Source organism: Pagrus major, chromosome 4 (genome assembly GCF_040436345.1).
Source record: "Pagrus major chromosome 4, Pma_NU_1.0".
Classification (NCBI taxonomy): domain Eukaryota; kingdom Metazoa; phylum Chordata; class Actinopteri; order Spariformes; family Sparidae; genus Pagrus; species Pagrus major.
The window spans coordinates 33,040,156-33,063,962 of NC_133218.1; the positions used below are offsets into that span (position 1 = coordinate 33,040,156).

Here is a 23,807-nt window from a genome sequence, read left to right on the forward strand (position 1 = left end):
GAGTAAAATATATAAAAGGTTTATGAACTGAGACATCCAGCAGTGAACCTTTATTTGTTCTCTGTGTCAGTGCAGTTATACGGTATTCAATGTCCAACCTTGAGTGCTTGGAGACACAAAATACATCCTTTAGACTGCAAAACAAACATATCCTGTCCTTCCAGCACAATAAACAGCATTATATTGGGTGGAAGCACACTACTGGGACTGGAACATTCTTAGAAAATAAGTAGAAAACAACAATATTATATTGAGCCCCTGAGGTCCTCAGACATCTTAAGAGAGGTGGGCTTTGATTCCGCCACATACTCAGGCTGGAATGTGAATCATATAGACACACACTTAGATATACACTCTGCCCTCAACATATGTACCTCAGCTGGGAAATGGATTGGAATGGAAAAGGATTCAGCACAAGTAAAGGAGCAAACACAGTTACAGGTGCAGAAAAAGTGAAAAGTATTTTCACTTTTGTGTGACCATCATTTATTTTTCCTTCTTCTTGCAGTGTATTTCTACATACTATCAAAACACATAATACTCTTTTTCTTTTGTTGAAGCTGTGAATTATGCACATTTTTATTTTTTTTTCAATCAAATTGCCTCTTCGGCATATGTGTTTGCCTGTGTTTCCTATTTCTGGACTCAAACACAAGAAAGGATCCTCCAAAGGTTTTAGGAGTTGTAAGGAGATGTAGGAGTTTTGATGTGTTGAGCCAAAGCTCTAAAGGCAACACTGCCGATATCAAACAGCTTGCACAACACAGTGTTAAAAAGCTAATGAAAAATAGATTTAGTAGGGAACATGTTACTTTATTTCAGTCTCTCCAAAGCGGCGTGATGGAAGGCAACGTGTGCCACAGAACAGCTTGTGTACTAGTTGTGTGGGTTCTGTGAAGCAGCGCTGTTTGTGAGTCAACGATGTGAGCTTCAAATGCCACACTGCTGATCCTGCCGGGCCTCCACCAAAGTAAAAATAGACTGTGATGACATCTCTGTGGTGCCATAAAGACGCCCATTAACAATGTGTGTTTCTGCTGCTGCTGAAGGGAGAACCAGATCAGCTCACCTCAAGCTGTTGAAGCAGCCTACAGCAAAAAAAAAGAACACAACTGCCCTCCTTGATCCATCAGTTCCTACTGCATATAAGATAAACAAAATCCAACATGACAAAATGCCCAGTCTTTGTAAACAGGGGCTAAAGCAACTAACAAGGTTTGACTGGCTGCAGTGCCAGACTGTGTGTTACATCTGATGGAAACAGAGTGCAAGCTGTTGGTGTAAGGCATGGCATCGAGCCTGACAATAGCTGAGTGCTGTGTAAGCTCCACTGTGCTCTTTCTGTCGAGCTGCACAGCATGAGGACCCACTATGTCCTCGTCTGACTCTCAGAAATATAGGATATATAATATCTGAACTTGTGTGGGCACCTCTTTGTGAGAATTAAAGGGCATCATGTCATGTAGATGTGGGACGGGTGACAGATGAGGTTAGAGGTACTGGAACAGGCCCAGGGCTCCTGGACCAGACCTGTGAATTGAGTGAATGTTAACATTTCTTGTTGGAAAGTCCGTCAGACTAAAGAGACACAAAATGACAACAAAGAGACAAGAACAAAACAACTGCAGTGAGACAACAACTACAAAGACATGCAAAACAATAAAGACATATAAAACTACTACAAAGAGACACAAAACACCACAAATCACACAAAAAACGACTACAGAAAAACACAAAACAACCCCAAATGAGATGCAAAATGACTACAAAGAAACACAAAACAACCACAAAGACATGCAAAACAACCCCTAATAACCACAAATGAGACGCAAAACAACCACAAATGAGATGCGAAAAACAAACATGAGACAAGATGACAACAAAGACATGCAACGCGACGTCAAAGAGATATCAAACTTCCACAAAGTGACACAAAACAACTACAGAGAGATGAAAAGTGACCACAAATAGATGGAAAACCTTGCACGAATGACATAACTGCTTTGTTTGTGGTTGTTTGCGTCTCTTTCCAGTTTGGCAACTGTGTCCAGGAGCCTGTTGCTTCATAATCAGTCGACAGATATTTGGAGTTACAAATTGCTGCAGTTTCATAATTAAATAAATATAATTATTTATTTGGCATCCATGTATTACAGTGAATAAACAATGTAACTATTGATGATGTACAACTAATTTTTGCCAAGAACCAGTGCTTTAACTTTGAGTCTTAACACATTTTAACTCATTTTACACATTTGCCCCCCCTCCCTCTTTAAAACTGTGCACCCTCCGTTAACTTTCTCATCCTGTCGTCTCTTCCCCTCTCGCAGTGATCTATTGCTGACTCATTTGGATTTCCATCAGTAACTCAGTGTAACCCCTGCAGGTTTTTTTGTTTTCTCCCCTCCATTTTAATACATGCCCCTTTCTGTGGATGCATGTGTGTCTACGTGAGAGTTTTTCATTTTGTGTTGACTTTGTGTCGACTTTGTCATTTGCACAATCACTGACTAAGCATGATGGTCCAACTTACCAACTGCACTGTGGTCTCATCATCGCTGCTATTGAAGTTACTTAACAGATGTGGGCAGCCTCAGAGTAGGCAGTGTCTCACCGATGCAACTGTAAATCGTAATGTTTTATTTTTGACTATGCTCTGTTTTATCTGATCTCCTTGCTAATTTCTTTACTCTAGAGGTAATCTATGCTGAGATATTTGTATTCTACTCTCTAAGGTACATATTTCATTGTCTTGTGCATTGGTTCAGTTGTCCTTGTATCATTCTTGTCTCAGTATGCACTGTGAAACGCTGTGAGATGTCACTGTCTCGGCGCCAATGCCACTAAGACAAATCCCTGTACATTTATTTGCAGCCTACGTCTACTACGATCCTGAAAAATTGCTGCCACCAGTGAGAACATTACTTTTTTACCATTAAAGCAAGAGGGCAGACTCTTTATTGGCATTTTACTGAGCTAATCTTTCAATCATGCTACCTCACAATTAGATTTTTTATTGTGTCATGATGATTATGAACAGATAACTGATACTAATTTCCCTAATGTTAATGGTTTCCATGCTTTCAGGGGCCCTTCCTCGGCTAGGTATTTAAAAAAAATGTTGATTTGAATTCCAAGGACACTGCGGTACATCTATGCTTCAGTCTGCTCTAATTGTATATATACAAAAACATCTGTCAAACCATGCTATTGCAAATTGAAACAGCAATTTCAGTCTGATGTTTTCAGATGCTGATGACATTGCACTGATGTTATTGTTGGTAATGACAAGCTCAGAGGGGTGTTTATTTTAAAGGCACTTATGAATACAGCTCTGAAAAGTCTTCTCTTTCCAAGCTGTTGAAATGCCAATAACTTTTTATAGTCTGTAGTCATTATGTTGTCTCTGCCTGGTCTATAAAATATAGACGTTTTTAATCTTCAAGTGTCTATTTAGTCAAATAAAGGTCATTGGTAGCATGGTAACAGATACCACTAGTCATTACATCCAGATTTATCTTGCTTCCATTGTCAGGCACGTCGTAGGCTGTATATATTAAATGCACATATGGCATCTCCTGTCTTTACACTACAGCCCTTCCTTTGGCACTGCTTTCAGCACGGTCTTTGGAGTCATTGTATCATATGTTAATGAGTTGTTGTTTCATATCTGCACAAATGCCCTGAGACACTTTCATGAACTTTTTTGAAAGAACACTGCCTTTTTTCTGCTGATAGATGAATAGATCAAGGGCCTTCTGGCGTGGTTCTAAAATCGGCAAGTATTATGTGTCATTTTTTGTACAGGTTGCTGTCCATAAGGTTCATTATCAGCTGCAGGTCTCTTAGTCTCGCATGTTATCGTTATGGAATAGGGGGGAAAAATGCTCTGGTCCAAGACAATCACAATTGTCTTGGGCGGGTCTAAACCCAGGATGCAACGGTGGTGCCCCTGCAAGATATTGTCGAGGTGAACTGAGCCTTGAAATTAAAATGGCTCAATCCCGACAAAAGAAAACATAAGAGCTGCTAGCTTGTTTATAGCGTTAATGACAGTTAGGGTTAGAATAACTTGCCATTTTCAGGGTGCAGGTTGCTAGCTCGGAGGCTGTTGTTGTTCCCTGCTGCAACAGGGGTTTTGAAAACAGTCTCACAGAAGAGGCACCCAATGGCAAGCTTATACCACCAGTCTACATCCGCTGAGTCAGACTAGCAGCTGGTTGGATTATCTTAGCATAAAGACTGGAAACAGGGGAATAGGAAGTCTGTAAACAAAATCTGCTGAGATAGTATCTTGTATGTCAAATCCATACAGAACCAAGGTGTAAAAACTAGAAAATTCAGAATTTTAGTTAGTGAGCTTTAGAGATGTTAGCAGACAGATTTTGTTACGTTTGGACAGAGACATGCTACAGTAGCTGTTTCCCTCTGTTTCCAGTCTTTGTGCTAAGCTAAACTGATTGGCTGCTGGCTCCAGTTTCATATTTACTGCGCAGACGAGAGTGGAATCGATTTTCTCATCGAACTCTTGGCATGTAATTCCCAAATGTTGAACTATGCCTCTAACATAAGGAACAGAGACTAGGCCTCTATGATTTTTAAAGTTCTTACAAAACTCCCCCTCCCTCCCTCTTCTCTTGACTCTCTTTCCAAAGTCTTCTCTCCTGAGGAACCTCGGGGGTAGCCTGAAGACTCAAAGCCGAGACGTTGCCGGCACCCTGAGCCTTGGAGTCGGATTCTATCATCCCCTGACCTCACCGTCTCCACTCCAGTCTGCTTCTCTCTGCCATTTCTTCTGCAATAAAGCTTTCCACTACATTCTGCTGAGGCATGGTCTTTGGTAGTTAGTTAACTGCTGTGTAATTGTCCTGCAACTGTCTCTCTAGTACTGAAGCGTGTGTTTCAACTTTCCGTGCATGCAAGCAGTTTTTTTTTTGTCTGGGGATATATGTGCGTGCATTTTGGTGTGTTCAAACTTTTTAAAACATCTGCAAGATAAAAAAAAAAAAAAAAAAACTAGGTCAAATTATCAAAGTAAGGCCATGAAACAGTACCAGTTCTGGAGTGGCTTTGATACATTTTACATCAAAAGGATGCACTACAATGATATAATAAACCCCTGACACATTATTGCGACTTCCACTGTTATGTTTGAGATAAATGAAAAAAGGGATTTGGTGTAATGCTATTATAAAACACAGTTACTTTATGTGTGAAAGGACTTTTAGAAATTATGAACTACTGCTGCAGATAATGTGCTTAAACAGCCGTAGGTACTTTTTTAATCCATATCAGAGGAATCTAGGTTGACAGAAAAGTGACATCAGTTTTACAACAACAGCCTAAGGGAAGGGGAGAGGAGGTGTGTGCATGCATGTACCACATACTCGCACACAATACACACAACACTTATATTGACACAGCTGCAGCTGCACAGGAGTATTGTAGTTTACTCTTGGACTTAAAAGATTTTTACCCCCAAAACATGAAAATTCAGTCATTATCTACTCGCCCCCACGCTGATGTAAAGTCAGGTGAAGTTTCATAGTCCACAAAACATTTCTGGAGCTTCAGAGCAAAACAGTGTTGCAGCATTCTCCTTAACAACTGGAGTAGATGGGTAATTGTTTTAAAACGTAAAAAACAACCGAAAAAAAAGCATAAAATGGCTCCATACAAGCGATCTGAATCACAAATTAATTTGAAAAGATGTTATTGACACAACGAATGGCGGCTGAGCTTGTGCACCCACCTCTAAAAATGGTGTTAATAATATATTTTAAAATCAGTTTCTGGAAACTTGGATTATGGCAGACCATGGGGCCATTTCTTATGTATTAAAACAGGTCCCCATTCACTTCAATTGTTTAAGAGAATGCTGCAATGCTGTTTTGCTGTAAAGCTCCAGAAATGTTTGTGGACTATAAAACACTAGACTTTCCATCGGCATGAGGGTGAGGATAATGACTGGATTTTCATATTTGGGTGAACTTATGCTATATGTGTGCACCTCAGCAGTATTCGCAATCTTAGCAGGAACTTGCAACCACTCTCCGAACACTATGTAGGTTTATTTATATACTTAACTTTTCTTTTTTGAAGACTATGAGATGACCTCAGTGGCATCAGCCCACTACTGGGTAAACCGCTTTTTAAAATGTTCTGTGAGATCGTTTCAACGAGGGAAAAGTTGCAGAGTTATAATATGCATGATCTACAGCTACCGCCTAACAAAAAGCAAAATGCTGCAAATACATGCAATGGAATAGCAATGGTAGCACCAGTAAAAATCTGTGTGAATGTACTCAGGGGAGGCCTGCACAGAGTATTCTGGGATTCATTAGCTGCCAAAAAGCGGATGAGTCATTGTGGTCTTCCTGACCTCTTATTTGTTTTTCTCTCATTTATTCCTTTCCCTGCATCAGTGGTAAACTTAAACATGCAGCAAGATGCCTGCTTATCATTCAACAGTACATCAACGGCAGCACAGACGAAACATCTCCCATAAAGGGAAAATAGAGATGTAATCTACCTTTTCAAAATAAAAATGAACAAATCTTAATTTATCAAAAACATTGTTCAGGCAAGACCAACAATCACTTCTGCATTTCCCCTCCAGCACAGAAGAAAATGAACTGGCAAGAAATTGTGTTTTAAGAGAAAATTATGGTTCCTGAGTGAGTGGTTCTTTATCTTGCAGAGCCTGTGTGGGGGGAACAGTGCGCCCCTCCCTCAGGCACAGACTGCAGTTGAGGTTTGAGGCTGCTCTGGTATTACCATATACACTCACAGATTCACAAAAAAATACTGTCACACCTCATCCCGGCTGTGCCATGAATATCAATGGTGGCTCTTCTTTTGGGCTCACTCGACAAAACAGACAGTGAAAAATGTTCATGCATGACTACGTTCCACCTGGCCCACTCCATATATCCAGTTTAATGGGATAATGAACACACAGTATAAAGGAATTGTGCATGACACCAAGCTGTTATGCACAATGCATGACTTATGTCACTGATTTTTGCTCCTTCAAGGGACTATATTTTTGGTAGCTGTTTCAAGTGGTGTGTCTGTGACATTCCAACAAGTCACCTTGACAGCGGTGTGAATAATTTCGGTGATAAAAACAGAAATGGCACTCACTCAGGACCGGAAAATAGCAGCAATGTGTGAAATACTCTGAGTAAATATTTTTTTGCATTAGTCTGGAAATTATTTTGCTGACACATTTACCATATCCACATCCCCCACAACCCTAATTTCAGTTCGAAAATGGCCTAGTGAGAGAAAAAATCCTCGCTCATTGCTAATGGGCAAATACAGTTTCTTTCCAAAAATAATAAGAATATAATTTGAGTGAAATGTGTCTCTAGGTGTACACGATCCTTGAGGGACTTCTTTTCCTCTGCGTTGCTCTTCTTGCAAGTTCACTTCACAAACACAGCTGGAACTATTCTGGCTGCTCCTTTGTCTGAAAGGAGAGCAATCGGCAGAGGTGCCCTGTGCAACCATCCAGGTGCTGAGCTTGGCACAGACAAGAAGAAGAACCCTGTCAACCTTTCTGATACGCTTGCCTGTGTTCGAACAAAGAGGATGCTTACACACAGGCATAATTGAAGAGATCATGCAGTACCTGCATTTCCTCCTGCCAGGCAGTTTCCAAGTCTTCACAGCTGTGCAGGCAAACTATCCCGCAGAGAAATGACAAAAAACAAGGAAAAAAGAAATCACAAAGCCAATAAGCAGCACTGACACTAAATTAGCTATGTCTTTGTGGGGAAGAATGGCCCTGATGGTATTGACAAGGGAGACCCCTTGTGTTTTTGATCCCAATTCAGAGCAAGAAAAAAACAGAAAAAAAAAACTGCAGGATTTTTTTGAGATGGTCTACAAAGACATGATTAAATAGAAAATAAATAAATATTCATAACAAAACCAACGCAGTGCCAGATGTTACTGTTAGTTCCTCTCAGAATACTACCATCCCCGAAGACTGTTCACTCTGACAGACATGAGGGGTGAACACACACACACACACACACCACACACACACACACACACACACACACACACACAGAGAGAGGCCTGCAAAGTGAACAGCGCATAATCCATCAAAGCTGACTTCTCTACTACCTAGTGACCAGAGAAGTTCATCGGGCACACTGTGACACTCCCCACTGAGGTGACCCACAACAAATGTACGTGCTTATCATACTGTGAGATATTTTCTGAAAAAAGGTGGCCACCCCGTTGTCTATTCATGATAGATAAGACCGTCCCTCTGATAACGTAAACACTAAGCAGCTCACCGAGAAGGCGTTCAAATGTCAAATTTGCATCATTATCGGGGGGGAAAGAAACTGGTCAGCTCATTTACTGACTCATGGGAAATGCTGTTTTTTCCGCTCAATGTTTCAAGATGTTTTCAATCTTTAAAACGCCTTTGATGAAGATAGACAGACAGATAAGGCCGCTGAAATGTTAAATATTCTTAGGAGGCAGCTTTATCCTACTAATGAGCAGAAGCAACAGAACAAACTATTATGTAATTACATCTTTTTTTTCTTTTCTTTTTTTTTTTACAAGCCAATTAATTTTGACCTAACAGAGGTTAAGCATGTCGGTTGAATGCATTTCACGAGGAGACACGCAGTTTTTTTTGTGATCCTCCTCTGATCCCGTTTTCTCTCCATTTGCCAAATTCCACAAGGGGATCAGAGGTCAGGCTCGGTTACAGAACAACACCTCTGGAGGTGTCAGAGACTTCACGTCTTGCTCAAAGAGACTTATGCACGACAGATCTTATTAGTCTATATGCTACCGCGCAGCCCTTATTAGCAATCCTCGTGATAAATTTGCCACATCCTGTACGGAAGAATTGATTATCGACACACGATATGATCCACATAAATGCCGTCATATCAAGGATAATTACTCATATCAGTATGAGCCGGACTGCCCTTGTATTGATGTTATATTCCCATCTGCACTAATTAGACCTTTCGGTGTGTAGAATGCACTGTGCGAGCAAAACACAACACAGGCAGCGCACAGGCTCACTTGCATGAATAACAAAACTATTCTGAAGAGAGTGGCGTTGAATTCATCATTCCCTGTGTGAACTAAAAGGACAGACCGCTTTGCAAATTGTGCAGGAGGCCATGCAAAAATTTGTAGTGCAAACATGTACTGTTAAAATTGTAGCTCCAACAATCTATTTCACGGTCTCTGAATGGCAGCGTTGATTCAGCACCATGGACAGTGACACAAGGCAGCGCTGAATCCAGAGCTGACATCATTCCAAACGACAGAGTTTTATTCTCTCCTTCCTCTTCCCTCTCCATCTATCCACACTGTCTTCACGTAGAAAGAGAAAAGCACGGTTGTTTTTTAAATAGTGCAACCCTCCAAAGGCGTATTGCATTCCAGCACGCTGTTATCTTTTTAATTATTCACCCAAATACAGCTTTGATCCGAGCACCTGACCAAGCTTCCATTTTCTTTCCAAACCGTCCTTTTAAATTAGGTTTGAAAACAGTTGAAGAATACTCTCGGTATCTGAAAGAAATACCAGTAAGCGGGGAAAATTCCTGCTGATACATTGGAGAAAAACATGAAACACGAAGAAAGATCATGAGTAAGAAGACTCGGAGCATATGTGAGAAAGATGTTAGTTCTTGAGGGGTAACACTTCGAAACAGAATCTGCTACTTAGATACTTATATACAATTCTTATCTCTCATCGCTTACTCTAATGTTCTGTTTGGACAAAATCTCAAACCCTCCATGATCTTTGTCAATCGTCCGACGTTGCACTCTGAGTTTCCCAGATCTCACTGTGAGGGTCGGTGTCGGGACTTTTGAGCTTTTATCCAAATTTAGGTCTGCTCCATTGCAGACTCAGTCTTTTTATGTCGTCTTTATTCTGGTTTGGGTCTGAATTTTAACAGGTACTTATACTTAAAATGCCTCCTAACTATACCATGAAAAAATATATAATACATGAGACCAGTTGAGCTCAGGTCCACAGAGCTGTGGTTCTCTGTAACCTCAGGAATCACAGCTCTGTTGGCTTTCCACCCTCCTGGATAGTTAATGGCATTCACCTGGCATCCCCAGTGTAAAATAGGCCCTGTTAGATGGTTCGAATGAAAACCAGCAGGCTCCTGGCTCCTGAGGACCAGGATTGAGAACCGCTGCTGTAGAGAACATTTCTACAAGGCTTCACAGCAGTGTCTTTCATGACTGGTCCTCGGGACTTACAGCCCTGCTGGTTTTCTTTCTAAACATCTGACAGGGACTTTCATTATGCCCAGTGTGCCAGATGAATGTGATCATTTACCTGAGAGGATTGGGAAAAAAAAGCAACTAGCACACCTGTGTCCAGCAGACCAGAAGTGTTATGAGGACAGGGGTCTTTAGTTACATAGTCTACATACTGTAAATCCTCCATGGTACAGTGTACAACAATTACAATTCATTATCTCCGCCAGGCTGGAGGGGATCATGTGTGTGTGTGTGTGTGTGTGTGTGTGTGTGTCTCACATACTACTGGACCCATCAGCCTTATATTTTTCTGCACATTTTTGACTGTATCGTGATGATTTACACATTTTGAAAAACGATTTTATTGACTGTTCTGTATACTGCTGACTCCTCACTCTTTTTACTGTCTGGTGAGGGCAGCAAGTCATCAACAACTGCTTCAAGAACCTTTTCACTTTCGAACATTCTGTGCCAAACTTCGGTATCTCAAGAAGTGGTTGTGTTAAGAATTCAAATAAATCAAGGTTAAAGGTTCAAGGGGATTTATTTGTCATAAAAAAGGTTTCTAAACTACTTCATGCTATGATATGATCGCCATCTTCATATTAAAAGTCTGACATCTGGTAAACACTATCCATCCACTTTGACAGCGTGTAAGCATCAAGGATGTACACACAGAGTCCACCTCTCCTCGTCCCACTGTAGTCCTGGCACTCTGTCAGCTGCCCGTCGAATGCAACAGCTTGATCCAGAATGTAGAGGTGGAGACAGGTCTCTGTAAAGATGTGATCCATCTCCCATCCTGGATCTCTCCGCTCTCCTCTGCAGGGCAGTCCGGCTGGTCAGCTTGGATGGTCGAAAGATCGGAAGTGATCAACTTAAAGTTTACTTCTCTTTATGCAAAATCCACGCCTTCTTGAATGTATTTTTGTCATCAGTTGTTACTATAGTGATACATGTTGAGCTGAGATTCCAGATGAGACCATCATAACGCTTAGACTTTTTGTCTTTTTGGCAGTATCTGTATCACAACATGCATTACGACATAACCAAAGGCATTTTGGCCAACCAACAAGGCTACCTGGTCTGATGCATGTCACATTTTAGCCTTTGTCATGGCTCAAAAACTGACATCAGATGAAAAGTTTGGTCTCATCTTGAACTGAGCATCTGTAGATTAACTCCATACCCAATATGTTATGATTCACTAAAGTTAGGCATGATGGAAGATGGAAAAAAAATCCCTGTTTTTGTTTTTTTTCTTGACTGTAAGTTAAATCTACATATCAGCAGCACAAATAAAGGACAAATTCTTTGAAAAACCACTATCTCAAATGTGGATTTACCAGCTCATCTGTTCCTATTCCCATTGAATAATTAAAACTACAGGTGTATAGCATCACAATGAGTTTAAGTAAGGTGCATGAGCTGCCTTTCGCCCCCCAAAAACCAACCCCAGTTGTGCCTCTTCGCTCACACGAAACTAAATGAGCTCACAAAGGCAGCAGAAGTAGCAACGAGCGCTGCCTTCGCACCCTGTGAATGTCCCAAGCTTTCCACTCTACACAAATGTTTGCATTCTTACTCTGCTCTGTGGGGCCCCTCAGCCATCCTGCTCTCCCATTGGCCTGGGCTGCGCTCATTATGCAAATTAGACGGTGGGCGGGGCCTATTCGTAAGAGTACGATTCGACGTCATGGGCAGAGAGTGGCATGTGAGGTGGTGGTGGTGGTGGGGGGGAGTGGAAGGAGAGGTGGGGGCTTTAAAAAAAAAAAGAAAAAAGAAAAATGAAAACACATACAGAGCATAAGAACAAATAAATGAGGCTGATCCCAAACAAGGGGGCTTAAAAGGAAGAGGAGAGAGCAGGGAGGGAAAACTGTGAGGAGGAGTGTGGGGAGAGAGGAAGATATAACGGAGGGGGGGGAGTGTGTGCACTGTGCAGAGAGAGAGAGAGAGAGAGAGAGAGAGGGAGAGAGGGAGAGAGAGGGAGAGAGAGAGCAGCTCGCCGGCCCATTGAGGAAAGATGGCTACAGTCACTGCAAACGGAGTGCAGCAAGAGAATGGATTCAGCACCACGAACAGCGCCGGCAGGATGAACGGGCTTACCATCGGCCAGAACACCATTCCAATGAAGGACCACGACGCCATCAAGCTTTTCATCGGGCAGATTCCCAGAAACCTGGAGGAAAAAGACCTGAAACCCCTGTTTGAGGAATTCGGAAAGATATACGAACTCACTGTACTGAAAGACAGGTTTACGGGAATGCATAAAGGTTGGTTATTTTGGCATCTTCACTTTTTTGTGCTGCTTCAAGGAGGGAGGCGGGGAGGAGGAGAGGTGTGTGTGGTGGCGGTGGTGGGTGGGTGGGTGGGGGGGTGTTGGTGGTGGTGGGAGAGAGGAATCAAACAGCGTCCCAGTTCAGTTTCGGGGGTGGTGGGGGGTGAGGAGGTGGGGGGGGGGCAGGCATGAAAAGTGTGTTAATTTTTGCAGATGTTTGGGACAGAGTGGGAGCCCCGCACGAGCCCTTCAGACGCACGCACGCATATGAGAAGATTTTTTTTGGGGGGGAGGGGGGGGGAACACGTGGAGGTGAATGGCTCGCGAGTGTGCAGGGGGTTAATTGTTACCGCGTCCAGCCAATCCACGTGAATACTACAGCTGAAAACGCCTTTGTGTGTTTACATTGACTCTCATGTGCTGCTGCTGCTGAGCATCCCAGTCAGGGGGGCGGGACAGGCAGGCAGGCAGGCAGGCAGGCAAGCGCTCGAGTCGGTGGTGTGTTGTTCCTGCAGCTGCAGAAATATCTTCACAACTACAAAAAAAAAAAGAAAGAAACCTTCTGTTCTGCATCACAGAGTCCATTTGCTGCATATTGTCAGAGAGAAATAAAATGCTTTCAGGGGAGCGGAAAATGCGAACCATTATCAGGCAATCAGCAGCGGTGATTAAGGTGGTGCTGGCATGCTGCTTTGACCTTTCAGCGGGGCTATTATGTCTCCCGACTTTTTTTTCGGACGTCATTAGCTGTGGAAAACACTATTTACACGGGCAGCTGTATTGTTGTGCCGCTCCGTGGGCGGGTTTGCAGTCAGGAAGTACAAAGCAGGATAATAGTAGAGGCTGAGATCCAGCATGCGTCGTCTTCTCTCACCTCCCCTCCCCTCCTGACACCCACCACCCCTCTTTCCTCGTTGTCCAAAAAACGAGCGGGCATCAGTATTCACTTTGTAATTAGTCAGGCAACGGGAAATCAGGGATCGATCACTTCTAATGATAGTTATACCAATGAGTGCCTGAGTGCGTAAAGGCTCGGAGGCTCTTTTAGTGACAAAGAAATCCTGTCCAAGTCCACAATTTCCAAAGTCCAACACAACTTGTGCACTATTTCTATTATATTTGTTTTATATTCAATGTAAAAACAAGTGTGGCAAAATGGGCATTTTAATGTAATTAAAACAATCCTTATTTTGAAATTTACTGTCTATTTTCATTTAATTGTTCATTTTTCATCACAAGCTTTGAATTGCAGCAGGTTTTTTTTATTTTTATTTTTCTTTTGTGGCTGAGGGAAATCTAATAATCATCCGAATGTAATGAGAAAGTTACTATTAATGTTTAATTATTGCTCTAAGTGCATTTTTAAGCTTTTATTTTGTGAGGTTTTAAACATTAATTTTATTGAAATCCAAAAGAAGGTCACACTTCCTGTTCTATCCCTGTCATCATAAGATGACTGTACAAAAGCTGCAGTTTATTATCAGCTGAACTACGGTGTTTTATAAAACAGTATGAACGTGACGCTGCTGCTGTTATTGTGATTGATTTGTTAATTCAATTAAAATAAGATATGATTTCAAATCACACACACGCACACATACACGCATGTACCATTGAATTCACAATCAGTCCACTCCCAGTAAAAATGATCTATTCACAAGGCGGGCAAATTATGTATGATATGTAAGTCAGTGGCTACAGTTCATGATCTTATCGATCAGCACTAGTACAGCGCTCTTGTGGGAGAAATGAGTGTGGAGCTGAGCGCTGCTTTCTTGTGTGTGCAGCCCTGAAGGTCTCCATGCACCACCTGTTCCTCCAGCACAAGAGTCGCCGGCGCTCAACCTGCTCCTCCTCTTTCCTTCTTCGGAGCCCGATGATCGATTAAAACAATATTTCTGATGTTCGTGTTGTTTACGCCTGTCCTCGACCATCCCTGAATGTCAACACTCTGGAGGATGGTTGCCTCGGGAAGGATAATCCTGTTCCAAAGCCAGACCGTATGCCCGTTCAAATCATCCTCCACCAAGGCCACTCTGATGTATGCATTATGCCCACTTCATCCCACATGACATTCAAAGTCACTTTGGGAGCACAAGCGTGCACTTTTAATAAGATTTCTCCAATGCATTATATGGATGAGTTTTTCTTATTGGCCACTCACCTAAACCATGTTCATGCCTCCAGCTGCGTCGATATGTGATACCTGTGGACCGAAGCAAGACAGTACAAGAGTAAGAAAATGGGATTAGTGTCGTTAACAAAACAGAAGTAGGTATAGTGTATCATCAGTCGTGTCACTCAAGGAGAGCAGTTTTAAAACACTGACTGAAAGCCCATTCTGAAACCGACCAAAGCTTTTGTAGGAGAGCTGGAGGTAAAATTAATTACTTAGCTGTGAAAAGTCCTTCAAAATGCTAGACTAAGTTTGTTCAAACTGAATTGCGCTGTAAACAACACACTGAGGTCAGCGCAGGCTTCTAACTTTTAAATTAAATTGTGATTTAATTTGACAAACAAACCCATCTCAAGGCCCACTTACTGGCTATTGTCTGGAGCTTTAACCGTATCACACAAACTTCATCAATGTCACATGGGATTGTTTCAGAAACAATGCCAGGATGTGCAAAAGACCTCATAATGATAATAACAAAATAATAAACTTGCTCTTGCTGAACTGTTAAATATTTTCCTCCTCATTTACCTGCTGCAATTAATCTTGATAGTGAAGTTTATATTTGTGTAAAAGTTTTATTTTATCAGTGTGCATGTGCTCTCTATATTTGCAAAAAAAAATAAAATAAAAAAATAAGAATTGTTTTAAGGCATTCGGACATTAAAGCAGCAGAGTTATGGAAGAGTTGCATTGTGGTTGGACAGCATTGCTCATTAAAATTCCCAGATGGATCAAGACTTAACACTCAACATCATCAGGCTCCTCCAGTTTATTCAGCAAGTAGATATCTAAGAAATCAAAGGCATTTCACTGCTTCAGCATTCTGAAATTAACTTAATTAATTAATTAAATATATAGTTAAAGTGATTATAATACATTTTGAACCCACAGAGAAGTATTTTGTGACTGCAGCCCCTCACAGCTCTATGGAGCCTTTTTTTTTAGCATCTTTCAGCTCTTTGTTTTATTTTTCTGGCTTCACTCTCGCCACTCTCATTGCGTCGATTTTGTCTGCAGTAAGCACCTATTTTCTGTGTAATAACTCTACACTAAAACTAACTATACATTAGCCGCCCAGCTGAAAGTCATCTTCCTACAAAGTTATTGACTGGATGTTGAACGCACTGGAGCATTTAGCAGCTAGAGGTCCATACATTTCCCTTGGGAGATGGTGGAGACCAAAAGCAGAGCTTGAAGGAGAGTAAATACTGGACTTAATTTCATCAGGTGGCCAGAAACCCTAAAAAGGCTACCTCTAATTAATGCTAATGCCCGCTAACAAGTTTGTAATCAACTTAAAGCGTGATAATATGTCTGTGTAGTATCCACAGTTTGTTGTCTATTGCTGCCAAGTGCCAAATAAAGAGAATTATGGCAGGGTTTAAATAAGATCTCTCAACAGTGAAATGATTTTCAGCTTGCTGGTAGTCCATCACAGTAATACAGTAATAATGATCGGTGTGTAATAATCATATTTGTCCAAAACACAGATTAGACGAAAACAAACCTACTGTACTCTTGGCTGAGTGTTGAAACATCTTCAAAACTTCACAGATCTCTATAAGGAACAGTCTAGTGAATGGTTTTAGTTCAACCTGATGCTGAACCGCCTGGATGAATGGGATTAATATACACAGACAAGACTGCTGTAGCTGTATAGACCTTGAGTCATTTCCCCCGCCTCTACACAATATAAGGTTTTGCGGTAATCTTTTATCCCCAGTATGTATTTCACAGTGATTTAAAAAGTAGTTTGTGTTCTGTTTGCTTTTACAAAAATGCATAATACGTGAATGGATAGTGGCTTGCTATTATGTCAAAGCCCAGGAGGCTCCCAGTGTTGTAACGCTGTCACAAATTCAATCCAGATTTTTATCATAAACAGCAACACAAACATTTTTTTCGCCAGCAGAGCAACAGAAGACTGGGGGAGGATGTGATCAGGCTTGGCTCCATGATCCCTAAAAACATAAAGTTCATAAAGATTTAGTGCTCTGCCATAAATTTAGTTTGACTACTACTCTGAAATCCCTCTTTGAGCTCAGTTTGTGGTGGAGAAAGATTTGATTTGTTTCGGATAGATGATGTATATGGCTGTTGGCATCAGTTAGTAAAGCGTACCTAATGGATGATTTGCAGCACTACCTTTTTTTCACAGCCCGAGTCCTGTGACACGGAATTGCACCATAATTATGGATTTAAGGGCAGATCAAAATATGTCACGTTAGCTCATGACTAATTCATGTGGATTGTACTGCATCAGTTGGAACAGATGTTTTGTGCTTTGAGAATTATTTCTTTAGGCATTTTGGATACCTCGAGGGACTTACTCTGAATATCTGGGGAATTTTGTATTTTGTATTTTCATGTACACTTCAGTGGATTAGCGTAGGTTTACACTGATATCTATTCAAAAGGTGTTTTTTCATCTGTATCCTCTAGCAGATGATTATATCCTGCCTCCGTAGTTGTTAGACACTGTTGCCTTTAGTGTCGGCATGATAGTTTGTGTGTCGTCAGGGAGCCTTATACAGCGCGTGGGATGACTTGACACTATTGGCGGGCACGGTGCTCGTCAGTGCGCGGTGCAGCCAGGTCGTGCTGTTTAACATCCATCATTTCGCTGAGCACTACATTATCATAATACTTAGTGTCAGTGCCAGAACGCATGCATTGTTCAGACATGCTGAATGTTGGCGGGGGGCAAATCTTTTGCTTGAGTAGCGTTATCTATCAATCCGTCTCTGATGCTGAGAGGAGGGACTCTGAGCTGCACCACACAGTCAGGAAGAAGAGATACAAAGAGTTGTTAAATATCCTCATCCATTCTCCTCTCCTCGGTAGGTCCATGCAGTGTAATTGGCTATAAATAGCCTGCCAAATTGACATAAAAACCCCTCTCAGGCATTAAAATGTCAAAAGTAAACCACAGTAGGGCACTAATATCTAATTGCAAATGACTCATAGAATGTTACAACAAATCTTTGAAAGTGTCTTGTCAAATCATGGACAGTTTTGTGGTTTTGTGTGAAATTTTATTCTGTTGCTTTTTATATTAAATAGTTTGAACGGCCGTGAGGAGTTACAGATCCATGCTAGTATTGGGTTTTATCTATGAGTGCTGCAGAGGAAGTGTTAGGACAGTGATTGACAGTTAGCGTAAGTTGAGTGACAGGTGTAGCTTAAGTCTACAGGTGACCTCTTTGATCATTAGAAAGAGGGCCGTGTGTGACGCCGACAGCTAACCCACTCTGAACGGCTCCGCTCCAAATGTAGATGGATGGAACGGGCGGAAGATAGAAAGATGCTCCGCAGGTAATAGTGTGGTTAACAAAGAAACATGAAGCGGCGTTCGAGAACTCGCATCATATTTGGCTCAGTACCCATGAGAGGGTCAGGCTGTCGCATTCAGCAGCATCCAGTTGTTTTACATAATTTATTTATTTATTTTTTTGCCTTTTTGGAAAATTAATTTGCATTCTTTTCCCCACTTTAATGAACATTCTTGGATAAGACGTGCGAGGGGACTGAAGGAGAGCAAATTGCTCATGATTCATGAATTCGGTGCTAATGAATTGAAATTTTATACAAATTTGTTCTGGAGTTATTTCAATTACAGGTATCTGATGCCTTAAAAAAGCACAATTTACTCTTAATGCCTGGATGCATGCAATTGTGAGCACACACTAATTTCCATTTAAAAACAAACTGTTTGAAGTAGCGTTACAGGGGGGAAAGTTCTTTAAGTAATTACCCGAAACGTGTCTAGCAAACGCAAATGCAAAGGCACATTTCACATTTCCTGCTTTCTCTTTGAACTAGTTTGCAGGGTTTACTTTTTCATTTGCTTTAAATATAATTTGTTGAACTTTTGTCCCTCACTGAAATTATAGTGTGGTAAATTGTCTTTGATTACCAAAGTATTATTTTCACCCCACTTAACCTGCTCATCACAGGAAGCCACCAGTCCTTCTGTTGAACCAGCACCAGAGCTTTGCCTTTATTTTGCCCATGTTCTCCTGCTCTTCTTCTTCTTCTTCTTCTTCTTCCCTTTTAAAGCATCTTCTCTCCTCCAGTCTTTGGTTCATATTTGCTTTATTCTAACTTTGATTTACAAAGGGAGGTTGAAATGTTATCTGAGTTATTTACTAAAAAGCGAGGCTGTAGGCTACATTTTTAAGCACCAGTCCCATAACGGTGATGTGAAGCGCTGAAGCATTAAAGGACCAAACCAGTGTTTTCTCATGTTTTATCCTTTTAACTACAAATAATCTGAAATTCACATTACTGCTAAAAGCTTACCAGACTTACTGCAGTTTCCTTCATTACAGTTGATAACACATCATAGTGAACATCATGTCTGCTTTTTTTAAGTGTTTTTTTGTGGTAATCAACCAGTTTGTACATTCTGCTGCATGACCGCAAACCAATGAAGGCAGTATGTTTTTTTAAAGGTCCATTTACATGATTTCATATAATACCAAAGGGACAACGATATGGGATAATTTACAAGTATGAATGTAATCCCATGCCAATTAGTCAACTTAAAATTTTAAGCTGACAGCCCCAACCTGCTACCAGCTGCCACCTCCTCGTTACCTCCCCTTAAACGGTATCACTGTACCTCTCCTCGTGTTCTCCGGGCTGAATGCTCATCTGTTCCACAACTGGCTTTCTCAATCACTGACTTCTTTGAGCTTAAGATGTCCCCTGAGCCAGGCTAAAGTCCTGCAGATCTTCCACCACCGCAAAGAAGCCGAAGCAGCCACGCAGCTGGCTCGAAACATTAAAGGCTACAAGGCATCAAAGCCCAGTTTAACAAGTCATTTGAACTAATGGTATCAAAAGCTATTTTTTTCTTGAAGCAACGAGACAAATGTGCCGTAAGGGGAAATCGCTTCACTTGGTTTTGATGCTGTTTCACTTGCTTTGAGGATGCTCCTGGACAAGCTGGATATCATTTAATGAAGTATAAAAAACAGTTACTCCATAACTATTAAAGGTTCTGCACTGGAATATTCTTAAAGGTGCAATATGTAAGAATTAGTTTAAGAATTATTTCTTACTATCAACAGAATAAGAAGAAATTACAATTTCAACATAATGTTGTCTATGTCTTTTACTACAGAGATATCGACCCATACGGGTCCAGCTAATAGCAGCTACTGTACAGTTAGCAGGAGTTAGCGGTTCCTCTGGTGATATGCTGCCCCCTATTTGTTTTAAGCATGACTTCGACAGGTGGCCAGTTCTTACTCATGCAGCTTTAAAGTAAAAGTACAGGAGGATTTGCAAAAATATTTTTAAAGTATTAAAGTATCAAAAGTAAAAGTAGTCATTATGCAGAGGCAGAAATGTGAAGTAGTTTAACATGTAAAAACAAAGTACCTCTACTAGTGTAAATATATTTTGTTACTTCCGATCACTGAAACAAAACATATTTTGAAGTGAGGAAAAAAAGATAAAAAGATTTTTTAAAAATGAACATATTTCGTGAAATTATAAAATTATTAATTAAAATGTAACTGTTTCAGTTGGACACTTTTTTGCAGTGCATGTTTCATCGAAGGACCTGTGAGTCTAAAGCTACTTTTGAGAGAGGACAATGGTCAAATAAAACTTTACTGGTAAACTTTGCTGCATGAGTTTCATGAGACGTTTTAAAACTCAAACTACAGTAAATCATGTGGTGAGGTCTTGTCACGCTGTACACTAAACTTCTTGGCAGAATGCAGCAAAGCAGCACAATGAAAAATGGCCAAAAAAAAAAAGGTTAGGGCAGTGACAGAAAAGTGTCAGCAACAGCCTACGATTCCCATAAGCCTTCAAGACCGTCTGCCCCTACCCCCACCCCCCTCGGAGGCCTCGGCTCATGTCCCACAGTTTTGTAATGTCACAAAGGATGAAGAGTGTTTCCCCCAGGCTCCCAAACTTTTCTGCTTTGCTGTGTGGCATGCTGTTTCATCAGTGTCGTTTAGGTGATTTTTCCTCTTGACTAACTGCCTAGTTGTGGAGGTGGGTGAAGGTTGTCGTGAAAAGGGAGCTCTCTCTTGGCCGGGCGCCAGAGTGTGTTGCTGGGTTTTCGGGGGTGATGGGTGCTATGTGCCGCATGCCGGGTATCATCTGTATGTGTCTGTGTGTGTGTGTTTGAGTGTGTGAGTCTCTTCTCTCCCATGGGAATCCTTGGCAGCAGGTGTGACATGTAGTAATGGGAAATTATGCTGCACAGTGCAAAACCTCTTCTGAACGGGGTCACCCACTGTCAGCTCTGCCAAGTGCGTAACAGAGCAAGCACACGCCCTTTAATGAAAGCTGTCACATTAAAGTTAGGGACTTATTTGTTGATGCATATTCATTCTGTTTTCTGGAATTTTTTTTCAACCTAAAGAAAAGTCTCCAGATGTGTGTGAGGTTTTCAGCCCCTCATTAAAGGTTTTTGATTACATGGCAGCACATTGTTTGACTTGACTTGTTCTTGTTTAAAGGTGCACACTGTAGTTTTGGGGAAGAAATTTTAATCAGAAGAGAAAGATCTTCATTGAATGATTTTTTTTTTTATGCATAAACAAACTAAATAAACAAACTCTCTTTGTCTCCATGACTGAATAAACTGAATTAAAAAACTGATATTAAAGGACAACACAGTCTCATACTGTTTTACTTTTTTTTTTTAAATAATTGGCGGACCCTGCCACCTTTCTAGCTTCAAACAGTGTTCTGGGGACCTTATTTTCCTCTGAGAACAGCTTGTTTATTCAGTTTGTATTTTTACCTCATTTATATTGCAAATATTGAAAATCACAAGTTTGAATTTCTTCTCCAAACTACATAGTGCCCCTTTAAGTTGGTTCATTTCCTTCCATTTTCACTGCTTTATCTATTCTTCAAGTTTCATTATTTAACTAATCTGGCTTTTTTATTATTTATACTCTTTATACCTTAGTTTCTTTTTCAAGTGTCTTGATGTCTTAGATCTGCAGTCTGTTTTTTTATGAAGTCTCTCCAGCAAAGTATTTTTTTCCGAGTTTAAATAAAAGGTTGAATAAATGAATGAACAGACTTTTTCCTCCTCCTTGGTTCAATAACTATGAAAGTGATCATTCATCAGAAAGCAGTATGCCGTTTTTTTAGTAATTGAAAAAATAAAATAAAATACACTATCTGGGATGACTAAGCATTTTCCATCACCACTCCCTTTAAACTTCAGGAGCACACCAGTTTTGACACTTTTGCTGTTTCATTACGCTCACTCCATTTTATTATATCAAACTGAATGGGGGGAAAAAATGACAGACAACAATGTGGCTACCCTTTCATGCTCATAAACAGTGAACATATGCATGACTCAGTAATTCTCATCTGAAGGGGTTGTCATATATTGAAAAAAAAAAAATGTGTACAAATTTGAATCTTATTTCTCAACCAGCATGTTATTTTCTCCGAGGGTACAAAGCTATTAACTTCAGAGAGCCACATTCCAATTGTCAGCAGAGTATATGAATTCCATTTTAATATAATACATGTTTTTTTGGCAATGGCTTGTAAAAACTCTAGTAAGTCTTGCATTATGGCTGGCGTAGACTGGAATTACCTCAGTGAAATCACAAATCTCCGGGTCCATTCAGGAGGGCACAATGTGGTTTTTGGAAGTCGGCCGCAGGAATTCTTAATCCCCGAACAAACATCGATGGAGAGGTGTTAGGCTGGCCTCACATGGTGCATTTAGAATAGACTTTAATGGTGGAGTTATCCGATGAGAGTTCACTTTGTGCAGTCTAAACGGGCTTACATAAAGATGATGGAGAAAGTTAAAGTTCCTTTAATCTGCTATATGGATTGTGTTTTACAATCAGTGTTTTAACATTTCGAACATTGTATTTGATGGATACTAAATGCTGAAACCCCTAGATCATCAAAATGACATATTTATGATTTTATATTCTTCACTTTTTATGTTTTGTGGCCCACTATAAACTCCTTAAGACTACTTAGCATCATAAAAAGCACAACATAAAGCCATTAATTCTCTGTCGCTGCAACACTTTCTCTTCTTTCTATTATAAATGGTGGTGTGTAGCTGTGAAGCCATTGTCTGGTGGAATAAGCCTATCTCTCTCCTGTCTCCCTGTCACTGCAGGATGTGCCTTTCTAACATACTGTGCCAGAGAGTCAGCACTGAAGGCCCAGAGCGCCCTCCATGAACAGAAGACTCTGCCAGGGGTAAGTGCCCCCGATCTGCCCTCTGTCATAGGCTAAAGCCCCTGGGGCAGCCACCCGGCATGGGAACCTACATTAACATAGGAATTATCTCACACATGTGCACACACACATGCGTGCACGCTCTGCCGAGGCACATGGGGACATGGTATACATTAAGACACATATACAGACGCACACAGAGATGGAAACAGATGGAACGAGTCGCTCAGACTTTCTCAGACTCCCTCTCTCTGCCTCTTTCTCTTGCTCACTCACCTACACACACACACACACACACACACACACACGCACACACACGAGCAGCCATACTAAAAGAGCGCGAGTGGCCTATCTCACCTTGCAGTGTCTTATTACACTAATCACCCCGGCGGAGATATTTGATAAGCGCTCCTTCATAACAGCCCGTGCCGTCCTTCCCCTGTCCTCTCACAATATGGCTGCCGCAGACACTAATTGCCTTGAGGAATCCTGCTCTCATTATCACATATAATCAAACAGTAAGTATAAACAATCATTTTTACCATGTATATCAACATCTGGTGTTTTTGTTTTAATTCTCTCCCCGTTTTTTTTTTCCTCGCCGTCTTCCATCGTTTTTTGCCTTAGGCGGCCGGGTAACTTTTTCAATTAAAATAATGGCCTCTTCAAACGACACAGGTAAAACGTACGCAGTAGTGGGCTCTTAAGCCCACCCAGGAGGAGACCCTCAGTCAGGGATGAGCTTGAGCTCGTGGTGTCTATCTGTACTTGATGTGTGTGAGGGGGGGATTCGACTCTCACATCAGGGGAATTATCGAGGTGTGATTGAATTATGCCTGCGGGTCCCTAAGAAGGAGAAGCTGTTCTAGTGCCCAGGCTCCT

The 23,807-nt window shown here is 41.1% G+C and overlaps 1 protein-coding gene across 16 annotated transcripts in view; it reads left to right on the plus strand.

Moving 5' to 3' along the window:
- The first annotated feature begins 12,340 nt into the window (after positions 1 to 12,340).
- celf6 (CUGBP Elav-like family member 6) overlaps positions 12,341 to 23,807 on the plus strand; it is a 142,498-nt gene continuing 131,031 nt past the window's right edge. For 9 of the 16 annotated variants that reach the window (XM_073464227.1, XM_073464231.1, XM_073464225.1 and 6 more), the window contains exons 1-2: positions 12,395 to 12,545; positions 22,864 to 22,946. In XM_073464227.1, the coding sequence (XP_073320328.1) occupies positions 12,401 to 12,545; positions 22,864 to 22,946 (228 nt within the window). In that variant the 5' untranslated portion in view covers positions 12,395 to 12,400. Of the gene's footprint in view, positions 12,546 to 22,863; positions 22,947 to 23,807 lie in introns of all 16 variants that reach the window. The other 7 variants (XM_073464216.1, XM_073464219.1, XM_073464220.1 and 4 more) reach the window with 3 other exon arrangements.